Genomic DNA, 20,383 nt, shown 5'->3' with positions numbered 1-20,383 from the left:
GGCCCTGGGTTGGGGTACATAATGAAAAGCTTTGGGCTCAAATTCAAACGGCAACCCCCCTTTTTTTTGGTGTTTCTGTGAATCTTTCCCAAAGAAACTTCAGCTGCACTAAGACTGGAAATCAATACCCAAACCTGTTTTGATAAAACAGCCAAGCAGAAAACCAGAGTACCTGGAAATGCATTCCTCAACTCTTCACTAAATTAGCTCTGTCGCAGACTTCTGAATATCTATCCTCCAAAATAAAACATTATTGCAGCCAGTTGCTTCACTTATTCCTGCTGGAGAACCTCAGGCAGGAAGATGGGATTTCACTCCTCTGTGGATCCCAGCTCAATCCAGGTGCATTTACTACAACTTCTTGTCCTACCCTCACACTCTCAGTTGTTGCCCAGGGCTAAAACCTTTTTCCAAGCTTAAAGAAAATGCAACATGGTGAAGCAGCCGGGAGCGTAGATTGCCAGTACTATGGCAGGGGAAATGAGTCCTTCTCTCTCCCATCCAGGTTTCTTATGTAGCCCACCTCAATGGGAAATTAAACTTCCCTTATTCTGATAGATTCATAGCAGCTGATCCTCAGCTTTTGCAAAATAGCCAGGGCAAATCTTCTGAAGGTCAAAAGGCATTTCTGGCAGCATACAGTCACTGCCTCATCTGCTAATGGGTCTATCTCTAAAAACTCTTTATGTGTTGCAGGCACTTACTACTGTTCACATTAGCCTCAGCTCAGCATTGGCCCCTGTGGCCAGAGAATGTTATGGAGAGGGACTGAGCTGAGGTGTCAAGTTGCTCCACATCTTATAAGTTAAAATGGTGGTATCTTGTGTCTAAAGACTGCAGACCATGTTACACCCATCAGTTAACACAGTTTTGGATCAGAAAAGGTCTTGGCAGGAGCTTTCTTTGCTCACAAACCGAGACCCTCTCAGTCACTGCCTGAGCTTACTACACACTTTGCGTTGGCAGGGAAGAGAAGCACAGCTCACTGTACAAGGGGAGGTCTGGACCCTCTCCTCTGACTATGCTTTAAACCTGAGGCTGGTATTTTAATTACTGTTGCTCCATGGCATCTCAACTTTATTTCATTTGTGCAGTAAAGTTGCCTCAAGGTGGGGTTTAGAGAGAGACCATCCTCCATCACCTGCAGTCTTACGTCCTGTCCAGGTCCTCAGTGAAGCTTTGCAGAGTTTGAACCTCTTCCTGTCACCTAAGGCTGAGGCAGACTGAGGCACCAACTATTAATTTCTAATTAATAGCCTACCAGCTCTTCATTAGTATGCTAATTAGCAGAGAAGACTCTGCTCTGGCTCCAGAAGACACAGCTGGGCTGGGGGCCCTCCTGCAAGAGGTCAAACCCTTCTCCTGGGCCCCCTGATTGTAGCAGCTGCCCCCCTCTTGGCTGGAGTCCTCAGTTAACCCTGTAACCCCAGAAACACAGGGCTGTGGTGTGCTGGAGCTCGCCTCAGGTGAGCAGTGCCAAAGGCCGTGGGTGAGCGCTGTGGGTGGGTGCAGCCGCCCTCACACTGAGACGCCATGTTGTGCCAGGGCTTGGCAGCGGCCTGTGAAGGGTTAACCCCTCCAGGAATGGTTAATTAGCCCTGTAGGAATGGTTAATTAGCCCTGTAGGAATGGTTATCACCCCTCCAGGAACCATTAGTTGCCCTTTCAGGGGATAAGTAGGAGCACCTGTGAGTAGAGACAAAGTGGCAGGGGTAGGCGGGCTGCAGCAGGAGGAAAAAGCTCTGTGGAACTGGAAGTAAAAGGTCAGTGAATTTAATTTTTTTTTAAAAGTAATTTTCTCTTTAATTCTTGCTAGAAGGTCGACTCCTGGTTTTGGAGGTAAAGGGCTGTGGTATGTGGCTTCTTTTGGCAGGGAGAGCCCCTCGAGGAGGCAGGTCCTGCCCTGTGCCCAGTTGTGGTGCCCAGCCCCTCAGGATGAGGAGGGGAGCCATGGCTCCAGGGACAGCCACGCTCCTGCAGGCCGGGGGACCATTGGGAACACCTCAAACTCCTCGTTGGTATCTCTGGCCGTGTGCTGGGGTGGCCCCATAGCTATGCTCTGTCTTGTGCAGAGAATAACTGCTCATGTTGGCTCAAATCTCATGTTGCATTATCTTGCAGTGAATCATCTACCCCATGACTTGACTTCTATTTTTTTTAAGTGAGTTCCTTTCCTGTAAAACCGGATGCAGATATGCCTTTGTTTCTTTCAGCCACCACCTACTTCTGGTTGGTCTGGTAACTCACTCAGCTGTTTGGCCACAGTTGGTGTGATTAAGAGGGTCCAAGTCCCAGTGCCCCCATACAAAGGCTGTGCACACTGTGGAATGGCTGGGGCTGTTTCCTGTGGGATATGCCCTATAAACCCTACCCAGCCTGGTTTATAAATTCCTAGATGCTCCTCTTGAGGCTCAGAATTATACTTGGTGGCAAACTGGCTCCCTGAAAGAAAATGGGATGTGGTCAGTAATTTATTTCTAGTCATAAAGAGCTCTAAGGTTTTTCTTTTTTACCCTGCTAAGCTGGCTTTCTGCTTAAAAAAGAAAGGATGAAAAAGAAAGCAACCTACCTGCTTTTTTTCGTTTTTTTAATGTCTAAGTAGTGAACCTTTCATGGTTAGGTAGGGCATTATTATTGCTACTGGTCGTTCCTGCTGGGTTTTGTTTGGATTCTATTCCAACTCGAGCATTAATCTAAACTCATGTGTAATGGAGGTACTGGAACAGAGTTATTGCTCCATGTGAGGGTTTAGACTTGGAAGGACAGTATTTTCCCTCAGTTTTGGTCCAGTGGGTAAGTAAAGAAAGATGTAAGCTGTGAGCAGTAGACTAGCAGTGGTTGTATCAAACAACATTATTCACAGCTGGAAGCTCCTGCTGATGCTGGGAAGCTCAAAGTGGTTGGCAGCTCCTTTATCCCTTCGTATCTGCCTACCTGCCTTTTCTTCCACACGTTTCTTCTCATCTCCATCAGCACAGCAGCCAGCCATGGTGGGGCAGAGCAGAAAGTGATTGCACCTGGCTCTTCTGGATGAGCAAGGGAGGGAAAAACATCACTCTTTTGATCCTTCTAAAAATGGGGGAAGGGTACTACTGAGTCACCCTGGTGACTGATAGGAGACAACTCAAAAAAGGACTGGAGTGTTGTGATAATGGGGAGTGGCAAGAGAGGTGGAGTTGGAAATGCACTCAGGGGAGTTTACTCCTAATCTTTGGTCCATCTGCCTCTGTTGCTTCCTAGGCTGCAGTAACCCATAACCAATCCAGAGAAAGCAGGTCCTTGAGACATCAGGTCCCCTCTTTCAAACAGGAAAAGTTTTTGTAATTGAAGGACATGCACCTATGAAACTTTGTCCTAGATTGTAGCTTGTTGAATTAAAAGCCAATTCTACCATTATCTGAGCAGTTAATAAAATCTATTGCCTTATGATGGATTTTTTCTGCAGGCTAGAATAGATCTGTCTTCATTGTGATTTGTGAGATTGAGGGGAAAACACAAGATATAACCTGTATTTCTACTGCACTGAAAAATTTCATTGTGTTCTCCTCCTAAGGCTTGGAAGTAACCAAAACTGCAGAGGTCATTTTTTTGCTTTATTGAAAACAAAGTATACCTTATTAACATTTTAATAAAGAGAATCTCTTTGCAGTGGTGCTCAGAGTTGCTCTTATTTCTCCTTGTGCAATTCCACTCTCTAAAAGGGAAAATACTATTGAGATCTGTAAAGCATGATGTGTTAGACTGAAACTAAACACAGAAATACACCAAAGCAAAATGCTTCCTAAAGGTGCTGTGTTTGTAGAGGTGCTTGCCCGATATGTGTGATGCAAAATGGGGATGCTTTGTGAAGAAATCATCCTTGTAAAGCCATTGGTTCTGGTCATCAGACTCTATCCAATGCTTTAGTGATGATGCTGCTGATCTATTTGGGAAGTTGGCTGGCTCTCAAGGCAGAGTCTCTTCTCAAAGGCTGTTTCACAGTGAAAATATGCTCAGTGCAGCCGAGTGCATGAATGAAAAAGCCTCTGGTACCTTCTAGTCTGGCAAAATGCAGCACAAAACTCAACTTACTCTGTCTTTTCTGCTGTCCCAGGTAAGAAATGTGTGTTTTTCCCTTGCTTTTTCATCTTTCTGCTTTTGTGCATTTGGATTTGAAAGTATTTGTAATTCAGCTCTGATTTCTTAGTAATTATACATTGCTTGAATTACTGTTTAAAGATGCAGGATCTCTGCTCTAAGCCAGTTGCTAGGAATGTAGGATCTCATAGTTCCCTGATTTACAATTACAACCAATTTGCTGTGTGATATATAGCATTTTTTTGTGTCCCTTCAGGAAGGGTGGTGGGGGGAATCTTTCAAGTGTCTCGGTTGCAGCTGCAGCGGCAATATTTTCTGTCATATCAAATGCTGCAACTTTGATTTGCCTCTTTCCTCTGTGGCTTGTGCTGGGTAGTAGGTTTATAGGCTGTTGCAGGCAGCTCACGTTATTTATTGCTTTCTTTTTATAAAAGAATTGGAGAGGGGAATATGGAGGAAAAATAAAATCAGACCTTGCAAAAGGCTCCCTTCCCCGTACTCTCCTGATACATGTGCAATACTCTGTTAGTGACTTGCTCTGTAGCCTTTCTCTTATTAAATGTAATAGATCCCCCTCCGCCAGAAAGCAGAGGAAAAAACACCCAGCCTCAAAAGCACGGAGCTGCTAAAGCCCCGCTGCTGCTGCCTGTCAAAGCACAGGGACTCGCTGGGCTCCCACTTCTCAGCACCTCCCGGTTACTCTCTTTTCCTCTCGCTGCCGTTACAGGGCTCGCTTTTGGGAAGCTCAGAGCAGGTTTGGAAATCCTTTGTTGTTGTCCAGCTTAAGTGCATTCTCCCTCCTTTCGTCTTAGGAGTTCTGTAAACTTGTATTTAGTGACAGTGGGCTGAGATCCTCTGCACTGAGCAGGGATGAAAGTTAATTCCTTTTTGACTTGCGACCGAGAGGTTTTGTTAACCCTTAGAGGGCTGGTGGGGTTTAGTGGCAAACAAGTGCTGGGACGCTGAGCTTGAGCCTCTGTGTTTGTGTAACTGCAACCTCCAGCAGGCATTTGGTCTGCTATCCCAAACAGGGCAACAAGGAGAAAAATGGTGAGGAATCACCATTGGGAGAGCTCTGCTGCTGAGAGGAGCTACACAGTGTGTAAGGAGGAGGCAGCAGGGTGAACGGAATGCACACATGCTGTGGGTCAAGGATAGGACATTTAGGTCCTGGTTTAACCCGATCAGGAGTCAGTGTCTGGGGGTGGGTGGCTGGAGCTGTGGGACAGCGGGAGGCTCGGTGGCTGGGGATTTGGAGTGAGCAAGCACAAAGGCATTTGGGTGGGTTCGGGATAACAACCCTGCTCCGGGGAGTGGAACAAATGACAGCAGCTGCCTTGGGCCATAGGTTTGGTGCCGACCAGCGTGTGCTGGTACCACATGCAGAGCTCCTGGCAGGGCCGCTCTGCCAGCTCGGGCTGGGGCTCCCTGGCAGTGTCCGAGGGCAGCCTCTGGCTCTGCCGGGACTGGCTCAGGAGAGTGGCCAAGCTGCTGCTCTGGGAGGGCTGAGCAGTGTCCCCTGGGCTGGGGATACGCAGAGAGCTCCAGGGGAGGAGAAGTTGCCACCAGTGGGCTGAGATTCAGCCTGGGCAGGCAGCTGGGCTGGCAATGGGAGGCAGTGCTCAGGGAGCACAGGGGCTGGGGGAGGGCGCAGGCAGTGGAAAGGTAACCTGTGGATGTACAGAACTGGTGCTCTCTCATCTTGGCTTTGAGACCTCCCATCTGCTTTGCTTGGCTTTCTCTCTGTTTTTCAGTCTTTTTTTTTTTTTTTTTTTTTTTTTTTTTTTGGTACAGCTTCTCTAACATGCCATTGAATTAATCAGCTTGAGTTTGGATTTTCTTTAGTGGTCCCTTGTAGGAAAGCAGTACGTATGTGATACAAGAGGACAGACTTCTAAGGCCTATTAAACATAACTGGCATTTTAACACTAATGTCTTCTTAAAATCTGACAACGTGCAGACACCTGATTCTGAAAACACCTGTGCACTTTATTTTTAACTTTCAGTGATACTTCAGAGTTTATTCCCAGGCTGGGCTGGGATTAGTTCTGCTGTATTGCAGGGCTGAGCTTGTGGTGCTTTGGCATTGCTTCCAGCTTAAGTGCTCCAACTGCACTCCACCTTCTTTATCAGCATATATAGCTCTATCTGGAAATGTCTCTCTCCACCACGTGAGCTAATGCATCTCCAAGTTTACTTTCTAGATCATGTCAAGAGTTAATGGATTGAGGAATGAATCAGACTATAATATGGAAGTGTATGTGATTCTGTCTTCAGGTCTAGGTTGTTGAGTACCGGCAGGTTAAAGTATGAATTGGAGTGGGTGCCATGCTAGAGAAAGAAATGGAATTCACTGAAACACTGTTTGGCTTTTCTCTTTGACACAGCACATGCACAAATTTCATGTGACAGGAAAAGTAAACAGAAGAATGTGAGAAACAACATATTAAACAAATGCAGCCATCTGGCTGTGTAGTGGTTGTAACACATTTGGGGATCTTTTTCTGCAAGTTTTCTTTTTTTCTCCCTTAGGAGTAGCAAGACTGTCTCCTATAATGCAATGCTAGTGGAACCAGAAAGGATCAAGTTTGATAGAATTCTTTCTAAGCAGGAGGAATCTAGTAATGCAATACTTTCTGTGGAAGCAGAAGTTAATAATAACTTAATTTTAAAGTAATGACAGCAAGGTTTACAGTGTAGAAAAAAGTTTGAGGAAATTTTTTTATATCAATAGGAATGCGAACTATAAAAGGCTTATTTTTTTATGAAAAGACTATTTCTAAAATTAGTAACTTGGGTTTTGTGTTTTCTTGGTCTGCCTCTAATTCAACTGCTTTTTTAAAGTATAAAAAAATTGTCTTTTGAGGCATTAAAAGGATGAAGATGGGGAATCACTTTTTCATCTCAACAAAGCAGCCCATTAAGTATGTATGCAAAAATTCTGGTAAACAGGTGGGCAATAAATTAATTTTTTAATTTGCAAAGATTTAGTCTACACTACTACCAACTGTTCTGTTTTCACCAAGAGGAAAACTAAGCATTAGCTGGAATAACTGAGAAAGATGTTTCAAGTAATCCTTTAATTCAGACTCACCTGTAAACTCCAAAGCATAACTATGATGTGCAGCTTTATTGATCTGAAGCTGACAATAAAAACTGAATGTACTCTGGTAGCTTATGCAGTTCACTATACAAGGTACAGTAAGCAGTAAATGTATACTCTGATCTGATAGATTTAAAAATTTGCATGTTTTGCATTTTCCCCAAAGGACATTTTCTAAAACCTATGTACAAAATATTTGTTTTAAAACAAAAGTGGTTCACAGGCTTCCTTTTCTATGTTATGCGTTTCATGCAGACAGATGACTCAAAATTTGTGAGTAAAGCTTAGAAGGTGAGGAAAAAACCCCATATTTTTGATGGTTTTAACAATAACTGTCACGTTTCACTGGGTTGCAACTAATTAAATTGGAAAAATGTATGGATTTTACAAGCTTGTCATTAGACTGAATAGAGAAAATTAGTCCTCAAACTCTTTCCCCTAATGCAGAGCCCACACTGCTGCATTCTTAAGCTTTTATTTGTTCAAATTTCTCCAGAAGAGGGCTCCATGCACAGCTTGAAAGGCAGCACCCAGGTACTGAAAGCAAAAGAAATTGAACAGCTTCAGGAAAAAAGACAAGTCTTGCTCACACAAGTGTGTTGATACAACATTGCAGATAACGCTCAAATTCTAATCGAGTATTTCCCTATCATGTTGCTGTAGGTCTTATTATTTTTGAGTTCTAGAGAAGTCCTGTGGCTCTTGTGTCATATCAGAGTTGTAAAAATGCTTTAAAAATGTTAGAGAAACTCGATTGTCAATCACTATGTATAATGATTTGTACTGATGAACATTTTGTGGGCAGGCTGACACTTGCTCCCCACAGTTCCAGGCCATCATTTTCGGCTATGCAGCCAAAAAAGATCTTCCAGTTGCATATCTCATTCACAAGACAGTGTCTCCCAAAACACAGAGCCATTCCAGCAGTTGTGCTGTCCTGTTTCTCAAACATTACCTTGGAGGGAAGGTTGGCAGTAGCGAATTAGGATGGTTTTTGGCTACAGCTCTAACCTCTAAAAATATCCTTACACAGGACCTGACCACAATCCTTACTGCTAAGCGAGGGGGGTTGTTATAGTGGACAAGTGAAAACATGAAAATGCTTCTGCAGTTATGGCAATTAAATCCCACTTTGTGTACCCCTGAGAGTCAATCCTTCAACCTAAGATGTAGCTTAGGGGATATGTTGGGACCTGCTTTCTGTTTCTGATGATCAAAACTTCAAAAAGGTTGTTTTAGCACGTGATATTTGTGTTGTGATTCACTGGGGGTTATTGACTGGCTTTTAGTGGCTTGGCAGCTAAGAAATTAGTATTCCTAAAAGCTATCTCAATAGACCGGTGTCACAGGGACTATTAGAACCACGTGGATGGCAACAGCGGTGCCCCTTCAAGGAGTTGTGAAGTTCTGCCTTCCTTTTCTTCCTGTTTGCTGCAAGATAAGCAGGCTCTTCCCATTCTATTAATATGTAAAAGTGAACCAGATAACAGAGCCCTCAGTGTTCCACTCTTCCTGCATCACTGCTGGAGTGAATCTCTAATCTCCAGCGTGCCATGCGTCAGGATTCAGGCCTCAGGTTCTGGAGCTCCTATGACAGCATAAACCTTTCCAGAGGATGGGGGCTTCATTTAGGACTTTGAGTAGAAAGGTCAGGTTAGCAGGTTTTTTAATTGTTTCATGGATGGTTACAGGGGCTAAACTTGCTGTTTTGGTGTGTATGACTGGTATTCCAGCCAGCAGGGACAACTGTGTCCTTGGGGCATCAGGCACAGCTTTGGCAGCTGGGAAAGGGAGGGGATTGCCCTGCTGTCCACTGGGGTGGCCTCACCTGGAGTGCTGAGGGCAGTTTTGGTCACCAAAATATAACAAAGATATTAAACTATTGGAGAGTGTCCAAAGCAGGGCAATGAAGATGGAGAAGGGCCTTGAGGGGAAGCTGTGTAAGGAGTGTCTGAGGGCACTTGGCTTGTTCAGCCTGGAGGAGAATGAGAAGAGACCTCACTGCGGCTACAGTGCAGTGAGAAGAGGAGGGATAGATGCTGATCTCTGCTCTGTGTGACCAGTGACAGGAGCCGAGGGAATGGCCTGAAGTTGTGTCAGAGGAGGTTTAGGTTTGGTATTACAAAAAAGTTCTTCACTCAGAGTGTGGTTGGGCACTGAACAGGCTCCCCAGGGCAGCGGTCACAGCACCAAGCCTGACAGAGTTCAAGAAGAGTTTGGACAACGCTCTTGGGCACATGGGTGACTCTGGAGGATGGTACTGTGCAGGGCCATGAGTTGGACTCAATGATCTTTGTGAGTCCCTTCCAATGCCACGTATTCTGTGATTCTAACTAGAGTTCATCTGTGCAGGCAAAAAGACAAATTTACAATGTCCACTGGGGAGGAGAAACAGAATGAGAGGCATTTATCATCCTTAGGAGACTAAGTGGGCTATGGCGCTTCCCGGTTCACTCTGGATGCTATTAGTGGGTTCTTGATCACGGCCATATGGTTGCACTCTGCCCTGCCCTAATCACCAGATGGATGGGACCAGTCCAGATGGGAGGCTGTGTTCTTCTGTCACTTCATGTGTCCTGCAGCTAACACAATGTTAGTGTACACAAATCAGTAGGATATTAAATGCCAAAGAGGAGAGAAAAAGACGACTTGATTTATTAACTGCTGTTTCATTATTCAGAGGTCTTGGAAATTTGCCCACTGCTGCTTTTAAATTTTTTTTTGTGTGTGATGTGGACTGTATACTGTGTCAAATGGAAGAATCTAATTCTTTGAAAGCCTTACTGTTTCATATGAGGGGAACTCATTCTGCTTCTATCTTATCCAATATTCTATTGTTTTGCACCAATAACTTTCTTGACTAGAGGAAAAAAAGAAGGATTTTAAGAATTGGTTTGATGGAGCTGGTTAAAGCAGTTCTATGAACAGACTAAAATAAATATGAGGTATTAAGAGTGGGGTGAATCTTTTCAGCACACAGCAGTTTTCAGTATCTCTAACCACTTGGAAAAGCTGATTAAGGTGTTTAAATAACTTCTGATATCTATGAATGTCCATGTATAGATGTTTAATTTGGTATCTTTATGGGCCTTGTTCTTAGAAAACAGAACATCCACCTTCAAGCTTTTGAAATATCTTAAAATTAGATACCCATACGCAGCTCCCTGAAATTAATATTATTTTATTACCTAGGATTCCTTAGACTCCATTTGATAAAGGTTCTACTCCCAAAACTATCATTTAAATAACTAAAAAAACCCCTAGCAAACCACTCATAGGTATCTATTTCAGTCTAAGTTATTTCATTCTCTTGCTGTGAACAACTAATGCTTAATTTCTTATTAGTAATGACAATGTATATATTTCTAAAAGTTAATATTTAATGCCCAAGGATTTTGCAGCCTGGTACATAATGAAGAGCAAATAATTCTTGTGTGTATGAAGGCAGTGTTAACAGTACACACAGCAAGTGTGTTTCTAAAAGTTTGCAGAGGTTTTAGGATTTTGAGTAATCGTGGCAGATGGAACCTTGTGGAACTTGTGTGTAACATGGACTCAAAATGCTGCAAATTAGAGGTTCTAGGCTGTTGAGAGGTTAACGTGGCAGTATGCAAAGAAGTATTTATACATACAGCTGGAGTTTAGGATAAGAGATGCTCCCTTGCAAATCTCTGTACCTGTAAGCTCAGGTTAGCTCAACTGTCACTATTTGTGTGCTGAGGGCTGCTGTTGGTTACCCTTCTCCCTCCCCTGGGCTGGGTGTGAGATCTCCCTTCCTGCTCCAAGGCAAGGTTGACAGACTTGGCTGGAAACACAGCTGAGGGAGTCCTGCTTCTCTGCATTAATGGCTGGCTGCCACATGGGCAGGAACACATCTGTGGCACATGTAGAAAGAGGATGGATAATTTCTTCTATTGCTTCAAATCAATCCATAAAAGTGTCGACACATTGAGTTTTGTTCAAATTGCTATGGAGCAAAAAACCCCAAACATGTTACAAAGCACTTATCATGCTGATAATTGGCTCATCTACTTTATAGACACTTAATCTCTTTCTTTTCATCTTCTTGGCATAACTTGGAATTGGGCTTCTGTGCAAGTTGTCAATAAAGAGTCCTGGAGTCAAATGCGGGCGATTTTGAACCCGTAAGAGTAAAACGAGCGCTGGCAGTTGTTCATGGGGTCACTGTATAAAGGGAGATATCTCAGCTGCCTGAAATAGGAGTACGATCCCCAGCTTGTAGAGACAACATATAAGGATAGAGGCAGGAGGGCATCATGTAAAATTTCCCCTTCCTTAGCCTGTTATAGTTTTCTTGTGTCTAATTACAATATAATTTTCAGCCAACGGTTGGTAACTGCTTGGGAGCAGAGAAAACCGCAGAAACAGTGTCCCCAGGATCTTGCATTTTCCCATAGACAAACTTTCTTGCTTTGAGTTCCTCTGCTGCCAAATAAGGTGTATTTATACACTTCTCTTGAGACAGCCCTGCGTTGTCCCTGAGGAACCACATTTTATCAGACAACAAACAGCTATAACAAAATGTGAGAACTGAACGTAGCACTGCTCTGAAATTGACAAAGCAGGAAATCCAGAGCATCTGCTACTTTGCTCCCTAAGTGAAAGGAGATGGAATTAGGCATTAGCATTGCATGGGCATTTCCCACCCCATTAAACCCATTGTTTCAGAGCTCTGTCAGAGGAAGCTGAGCAACTCCTACTGCGCTCTGCAGCAAGAATGGATATCTCAGCTGTGGATTTGAGCTGTTCTGTACAGTTAAATAACTGGCCAAATTAAAAGGTGTTCAGCTTGTCCTTCTGCCGAGATAACTGCTCTTGCAAGTGCCAGGAAGTCCTGGGTATTATCCAGGTGAAATGCAAAATGAAATACCCATGGGTAGAGATAAATGAGAATGACATTAGAATAGAACAATACATAAAAGTCAGTTTTGATTTCTGGGCATGTGTACTAGCTTGCTACCTGAAGGTTGTATTATGTGTCAGGCAAAGTGGTTTTATTGTTTTCCAAAATGTTTGTTTTCATAATTCATGATCAGATTGAACTAACTGGACTCTGAACTCTATAAATCTTGATTTATGGATATTGATATTTCTGTCAGTTTACTGATACACAGCTCTGACCTGAACACTAAACTAGTCAGGTGCATATTTGATCATCTCTCTTTAATAATGAATCATAAAATGGTTGGAGTTGGAAGGGACCTTAAAGATCATCTCGTTCCAACTCCCTGCCATGGGCAGGGACATCTTCCACTAGATAAAGTTGCTCCAAGCCCTGCCCAGCCTGGCCTTGAGCACTCTCAATCCGTTCTCTGTCTTGCCTTGGCCTTGTGGAACTCTGTGTGGAATGTGGCAATACCATTGCAGGAGTTGTTATTCGGTGGAACAAAGCTGAAGGGATGGTCAGGAAAGCCTGGAGCAATGGGAAACACACCTCCTTGCACCCACATTCCCTGCTTTTTGGGAGTAGATAAGCCTCTGACATACAGTTTTGAAATAATTGTTTTCTTCTAATGCTTTAAACTACAAGATCTCATTTAAAAAATAATAAACAAGAATGCAATCTCCAATGTTAAATGTCATGAACAGTTTTCCCTAACTGTTGATCTCTGCAGTACAGTTATCAATGCAGAAATGTGGTACTTTGTGTGGTGAGGGTATTGATTATTGTAATCTGGGAAAAGAGCAGCTGATAAATTCACATACCATGTGTTACTGGGAAGTAAGATAAAGATGCTGGTAATAAATAGTGAAATTTTGTCTCTTGTCGAAATTACTGCGGGTCTTGCACATCTCTCAACTTCAGTTTTGTGTGTTTGCAATAGCAAAGCACTGCTGCTCGCACCAATGCAGGAGCAAGTCTCCAGTGGATGTGGATTGATTGCATTGCCCCTCCTTTTGCTATCTGGGTGAAGGATGGTTGGTGTCAATGCCATGTGCATTCCTCCTGTGCGCGTACCAGGATGCTTACATGGCTCCTATTGCTGTGATATCTGAGCACCCTACAAATGGTAATGAATTTATCCTTGCTTCCCTAAAATAACTGCTCAGTTACGACAGGAACATTATTCTGAAATAGGAGACAGCCTCCAACATCTGCCTGTTTCAATGACTTGAGGTCTGTTATCTTAGGTGAGTAATGATGTCAGCTGCTGTCACTTGGGCTGCTGATGTTGATTCAGTGGTGACACTTCATTGTACTCCAGACAGATTAATTCTGATTGGAGGGAGCCCAGAATAAATTCAGTCTTTAGGCCAATCAGAAGGTGGTATCTTCAGTAGTATTTTAATAATGCAGCTCAGCTTTCAAGAATGTATTTAGTTATGATTTGCCAAGGAACTGCCTATCTCTGTACAACAGTTATTTACATGTAGAGGAAATAAGAAGATAAAAATATAATCATAACTGTACAGAGTTCTTTAGGCATAAGGAAATGGAGTGTGCTTGCTCATAGCTGGTGTTTGTGGTGGCTGCTGGCACAATGGTCAGTTGGAGCAGAGGAGGAGCAGGAGGCTGGCAGTGCTATTTACACTCAAGGCATTTCAGACCAATGCAGTTTGGGGTAGAAAATGGGGAGAGATAATGCACAACAAACTCTGCTCCAGTGCTTGGGTAGGGCAGAGGTGCTGCATCTTTTCACTGCAACAGGAGACACAGTCTCAGTGGCAGAATATTTCTCCCACCATCTGCTCACTGATAGAGGTTCCTTTCTTCCTTCCTTTCCTCAGTTTGGAGGAGGCAGAGCTGCCAAAAGCTTGGGCTTCTCTGGCAGGAGGTGAGCTGCTGCTCGTGGCTGTCTCCCTCCCAGGTTAACTTCTGGAAGTAGGATAGTGCTGACCTAAGGTGCTTCTGTTAGGGAGACACACCCAAATGTTTGAATTCTTGGGAGGACTAAGACACGTGGATGCACCGTTTGTTACGTGCCCAAAACACGAGACTCTGTAGATTTGTATGGACTGTTGAAAGGCACTGCCTGACTTTGTGGAACAGCTGCTTCTTCCTGTGTTTGTCTCTCTGAAATGAGGATTCAGACTTCTCGCACTTGCTTCCCAAGAATACAATTTTCAAAGCTTTTTCCTCCTTCGGGAGTCAAAGGCACACAAGCACAGAACCTGTTTCTTGCTGTGCATGGGAGCTAAACATTGATTATGGGGTGGGTGAAGGAGTTTGAGTAAAACAAACTGACTTGCTTGTCTGCAATAACTCATGTTGAACCTGAACAGAATTGTTTCTCCAACTAGTCCTTGACTTCTGATTTCTGCATGCTGTGTGTTTGTGGAGTCTAGCTGGGATATGTAGGAATAAAAAGCCATAGTGCACAGCATGAATGGCTCTCTCTGCCTTACCTCCAGGCTGACTGGAAGCATCAACATTCCTGTAATTTCCTTGTTCAAATTACTTTTTTCTCTTTTTTCCTCCATCACTTTAAAATAATTCAGATAGTCTGAGTGCTTTTAGTTTTTATACTCACACTTTCCTCCAGAACTCCTAGTGTTGAGGGAAAGGGTTAATAATTTTTACTATTTGGTTTAACTTCTCATAGATGGGCTTCAACAGGCTCTGCTGGAAATTCCATCCCTGCTCTTGGTGCTTATAGATGTTTTTCTTTTGGTGATAGAAGAGAAGATGATGGAGGTTTTCCTGCACTATGGTGAGAATCAGACACACCTAAGGGGTCACTTTCCTTTAACATTTCACATAGGTCATATTTTCACTGGGTAATCTGCAGATTCTCCAGAGTTAGTGCAGTGTTAAGCTCTAACCTTTGGCTAATGGAGTAGGGAACTCGAAGAGTTGTACTTTAAGTACTTATGTATCTGGCCCAAACCTTGCTCTTTTCCTGCTATGTTCATATTACCCTATTCCTTTCTCCCTCAGTCCTTTCTGCACATGTGGAAAAGAGAATTTCATTTACCCCAATAATGGTGTTAGGTTGGTGATCTCCTGGGGCCAGAAGCGCTGGGGTAGTAATTTGTTAATAAACATGCTGACATAGCTGCTGAACTTCTCCTTTTCACTGGTTGACTGAGGAATATGAGAAAGAAGAGCAAACCTTAAAGAACAAAAATGGAAGGGAAAGCAAAACCAAAAGAAAAACAAAATGGTATTCAATGTGCTGTCACTTTTTGCAGCTGTTAGGATTTGGAAAGCAGCCTTTTATACTTGTGATACAGGAGTGGAGCACAGACTGATTTTGCCTGATTTCCACATCTTCATTTACACAATCTTGCCTCAGAGCTTAGGCTGACACCCATATCCAGAGCTCTTGCTCCTATCTAGATCTGCAGTTGTTGGCACCAGGAAATGGTGATACTGTTTATGCACATTTGTGTATATCGGCAGGCTGGTTTTTGAGAGGCAGGAAATTTAATCCTTTGTAAACCTCTATATCCATTTCCAGCATTCATTAGCTGCCACAGAACTCTACTCTCTTTTACATTTTACGTTTTGGTGGGGCTTTATTATAATTTGTTCTACGTCTTGATGGACAACACTTATCTCTACTGCTTTGATGTTGTTGTGTTCATTATCATTAAACCCATTCTGCTGATGCTTTGGGAAATTTGTTATCACACAGATGAAATAAACTTAGGACATCCCTTCCTCTAATTGCCTAACTGGATGGGGAAGGAATGGGAGTGGAGAGAACAGAAGACAAACTGGGTATAAGTTGTGAGGCCAAAGCAGCCTTCATTGCAGGACAACACTTTGCAATTTCTTTTGAAACTGTTTGCATGTTGCTTTAACTCTCTGAAGCTGGTTTATTTGTCAGGAAGGTGACTTGCCACATGTCCCCTCTGTGACACCAACTTGATTTTTAACTGCTTACTGATGGACATGAGTATGTCCTAAAGAAAATTGAAAGGTAAGAAAGGGTTAGAGAACCTCAGAGGGGAAATACAGCTCTGATACTGCTTTCTAGCAATAAATATGAAGCAAGGCAGCTACCAGGAAGAGCTGGGCAATGTCTTGCTGAAATGGGGCAACTGTTAGAAAAGATAAATGCTCCAAGGTTTTTGTCAGATATTATGTGACTTCCTCTGTCCTACCACTTTTGCTAATATATAATTTCACAGGCTTATTCCTTTCCTCTTATTTTTCTGACAACTCTTGGAGGCCAGCTAAAGAACAAGAGATTAAAAGGAAGAGGACCTGGCTTCAGGCACATTTGCAAACTAGCTGCTAGTTTTCTGCAGGTCCTTCCATGTTTAAAACAGAAACAATCCTCCCCTGACAACTGAGCGTGCAATTCATGTACAATGGATCTGCTTCTGACATTGTATTTCTGGGGTGTTTGTATGACTCGTGATTTGTCTGGCAGTGCTTGAGTTTAAGCACTGATAAAGGCAACACAGCAGAGTGCAAATACATTTGACCTTTCAAAACACTGAATAGAAAACAAAAATAGAAAAATAGTTACTTTGCAGTTTTTTCTTGTACATGTATAATGACTGCAAGCAAACCAGCATCCTGATTTCTGCCTTGGGAGCCTGGGTAGCACAGAGGCCTCCAGGCCCGAGCTCCGCTGTTATTCCTCCTGTTCTACTATGTGTGAGTTAGCCTGATACCGGTGTAGAGGTTCAGGTCAACTTTGATTTCCCCAGGTCAGGGATTGGCCTGTAGTTGGTGTCTGCTGCATCCCAAAATCTTCATTTTTTGGTATGCTATGCTTGTATAATTGGCACTCTGGTCTTGACTGACTTGCCTGGTGGGCAGGTGTCTGTATTCCAAGCGTAAGGTTTCATGGGAAGTGTCACTTTAAATCAGTAACACTGACACAGAACTAAGGCTCAGGCACCTGTGGGAAGTTCCTGCCAAAATCCTCAGCCAGCTGCAGCCTTAGCTTGGATGCGGCCACCTCGTAACACTGCTGTGAGCTGCTTTAAAAAGGGAGTAATTCCCTGGGTGCTCTGTGGTGTAAGTACCCTGTTCAGTCAGGGCTGCAGAGCTCAGTCTGGCTGAAACCCTCCTGGAAGGGCAGGGGATGGGAATAGAACCGTGGCTGAGGCAGGGCAACATCAGCCTTGTGACACTGCCACTCCCTGTGGCATCACTGTTCCTGGGGAGGATGTGCAGTTCTGAATAAGGCTCCAAATATGATGGGAACTAAAGATCCTCCCTTCTTTTCCTCATAAAACTGTGGTTGTTTTGTGAGCACATTCCTTTGCTTTACAAGCAGAGCAAGTACATGCAGTCCATCTCTCCCAGCCTACAAGCCAGAGATGCACAGGGTGTGCAGAGTCGTGTGTCAGGTTCTGGGTTAGGGGTAGGTTTTAAATGAGGTGACCAGGTTAAATGTTCATCTTGACCCTCTTTGGGGAACGGAGGGAAGACTGTGCAGCAGCTGGGTAGGGCTCTGATCTGGCATTGCTACAGATATTTTTGATATTTCTAAAACTACTTTCCAGTAACTGCAGTGGAATTTGGATTTTTTTTGGTCTGAAGCTTCTTAGCTGTAAATGATATCCATGTTTGATTTATTTGTACTACACTGCTGCCTGTCATATACTGGTCAAGTCTGGTGCAGCAGAGAGAAACATTTTTCCCTTCTCATCCCATTTTCTTATTCCTTGGTTCATTGTGTAGTCACCTCCTGTGGCTGTATTTACATGAATTTCACTGACAACAAATCTTGAGAAAGCCGCTTAAATAATAACCAATGTGTCTTTTAAATTGTTCCTTTTCCACATATTTGTGTGAAAGGGTAAACTATTGATCAGCTTCCTTAGCACCTGTAATGAAAGCTCTCTGGTTTTGTTTAGTGCTAGTGGCAAAGCTTCATGTAAAAACAAGGCTGCTGGACTGGGAGGTGTGCAATACTTGTGGACTTAAAAAGAGGAGGAGAAAAAGAAGGGATAAACTGGTATTTTGTCTTATTTAGTAATTCTCTGCTCTAAAATATGTAGTCACTGGATAAGCAGCAATGGTGAATTGAAACTGAAATTGTTGTCTTTTCCAGACAAAGCTCTAACTGCTCCCTTCAAACTTATGCTCCTTTTTGCATACTTTTTGGACTACACTTCTGGCCTTTTGGCCAAAACATCTGGTTTGTGTAACAGCCCAGCTTTGTCTGGGCAAAAGCAGGGCAGGGAGCTTCCTCAAAGCCATGGCTTTGAGTGTCCTTAGTGTGAAGTGAGTTTTGAGCTTTGGTTTTCCCCTTGCCCAGCAAACTGTGTGGACTTTGATAGTATTTTTGTGTTTTAGCTTCTCTTTTCAGACTGTGTGGCTTCACTGAGAATCTGAACTGCAAAGCAGTGCCTTTTCCCACCAACCATATGCATCAGGCTGACCTTTGGCCTGAATGCAAAGTTTGGTGTCAACCCTGTGCCATTAGCAAATATCACATAAATCACAGTGACAAGGTTTCCAGGCGGCTGTGGCTGGGGGGAGGTTGGCACTGAGTGTGTCTGAATGACAGAAGTGACTTCTGATCTCTGTTAGCACTGAAGGACAGGCACTAACAGGCCCAAGAGAACAGGGTTATTTCTTGCTCCATCCTTTGCCCTGTTTCCATGTGGACACCCTCCCTTGAGCTGTGCCTCACCCTGTCGTGCTTGGTTAACGTGCCTGGGGGTCAGAGCCCACCCCTGGCACCAGGAATGGCTGATGGTCCTGGTGGGGATAACTTCACTTAGAGCTTCAGTACTTGGAGCCTCAATTCTCTCTTAACAGCCTCATCCTTCTTGAGCATCTTGATTTCAAGTGTCTGTTGAAGCACTGTAAACAGATTTCCTTCAGCTCTGCAGCACTACATGCTGTGTTGCAATACATTGTCTACTTTAGAGCTGTTAGTGATTCATTAGTTTGCTGTTCCAAAAACCAATTCCAAAGGGATCACTCGTCTCCCTAGAGCAGTGAAGGTATTTTCTAGTTGGCTACACAGTGCTAGAGCAGCTTTTTTGAGACTTGCCTGGTTCAAATCATGTGGCAGTGATACTGCCAAAGGCTGCCAATTCAATGGAGGATTGCACACAGATTCCATGGGTGGGAACTTGCAATATTATTAGACACAGCTAATAATAGCTCCTCTTGACTCCTGAAATGTCAGAGTGGTCTTGTGGGTAGCTGCACTTTATAAAGCATTAACTTTTTTTTTTGCCACCAAGAGTAGTCCCTGACATATTCAATGCTGCATTATACTTGTAATATAGAAAAGTATATTGGAAATGAAGGATCTTAATCTGTCTGTGAATTGACCAGTGCCAAGATCTCAGTGTTGCAGCATCAGTCTGGGGACACAGGATTATGTCCTCTCTGTGCACTAGAAAGATGAGCTTCTCCTATCCAGAGATTCCCAAGATCTGATGAGCATGCCTCTGGAGGGGACTTGGGAACATAACAGTGAGAGATCTCTGTACTATAAAAAAAAAAAAAGGTATTATAACATAAAGCAGTAACTCAGTTTTCTCTGAGGGGGCTCAGTTGCTGTCTGCAGACTGTCCTGCAGTCAGATCTCCAGGGTTTCTGGGGTTTCTGAGTGTATCTTTGCCCTAGAACTTGTTTTTCTGGCAGGGAGAAATAACTCTGCTTTTCACAGAACTTCCAAAGTTTTCAATTGTTTTATGAACCAAGAGAAAACAGAAAATTAAAAAAAAAAATCTCTACATGCTCCATGGAACTAAGTTAATGCTCTTTCTTACATTAGCTGTTTATTTCTTTTTGCTGTCTAGTGCACCCAGCAAGGTACCAGCAGGACATCTTGAGCTGCAGGATTTACCGTAAGATTTTTATGGACTGCTGGAGACCAGGCAGGAATTTTGATATGTTAGCTGCAGAGTGGCAGAAACTGATGCATAAAAAACTATGCAGACTAAATTCTTAGTCAAAAGGTGCCAGTATTTAGAAGAGTGAGAAATTAAGCAATGAGGTTTTGTTAGTTTTGAGGTTATAACTGAAATCATAGCTCTGAGCAGGTGAGCTGAGCTTCAGGAGATGTTGGACACTTGTTGTCTCCCATGATTTGAATTAGCTGGGGCACCTGCCTCTTGCAAGTACAGAGCTGCATGGGAATGGCATGAAGCCATGCAATTGAGGGTAATGCAAATGTGGGGACAGACGGATGACCTGTATTCCGAGTGACTCTTCTCAATTGCCTTTTACTGCTTTTTATTACAGTTAAACACCTGGGTGTGTCTTTCAAGGCAGAATTGCATCACTGGGGGCCATGATTAACATGACAT

The 20,383-nt window shown here is 43.4% G+C and overlaps 1 protein-coding gene across 2 annotated transcripts in view; it reads left to right on the top strand.

The window, feature by feature from the left end:
• The first annotated feature begins 3,928 nt into the window (after positions 1–3,928).
• The window catches only part of CDH13 (cadherin 13), a 451,854-nt gene continuing 435,399 nt past the window's right edge, over positions 3,929–20,383 (top strand). Inside the window, exon 1 of one of the 2 annotated variants that reach the window (XM_048316533.1) lies at positions 3,929–4,093. In XM_048316533.1, the coding sequence (XP_048172490.1) occupies positions 4,049–4,093 (45 nt within the window). In that variant the 5' untranslated portion in view covers positions 3,929–4,048. The remainder of the gene's footprint in view (positions 4,094–20,383) is intronic. The other variant, XM_048316534.1, reaches the window with a different exon arrangement.

This window comes from Corvus hawaiiensis, chromosome 12, assembly GCF_020740725.1.
Source record: "Corvus hawaiiensis isolate bCorHaw1 chromosome 12, bCorHaw1.pri.cur, whole genome shotgun sequence".
Taxonomy (NCBI): domain Eukaryota; kingdom Metazoa; phylum Chordata; class Aves; order Passeriformes; family Corvidae; genus Corvus; species Corvus hawaiiensis.
The sequence above is the reverse complement of the archived record's forward strand: the minus strand, read 5'-3'. Positions and strand labels throughout refer to the sequence as shown.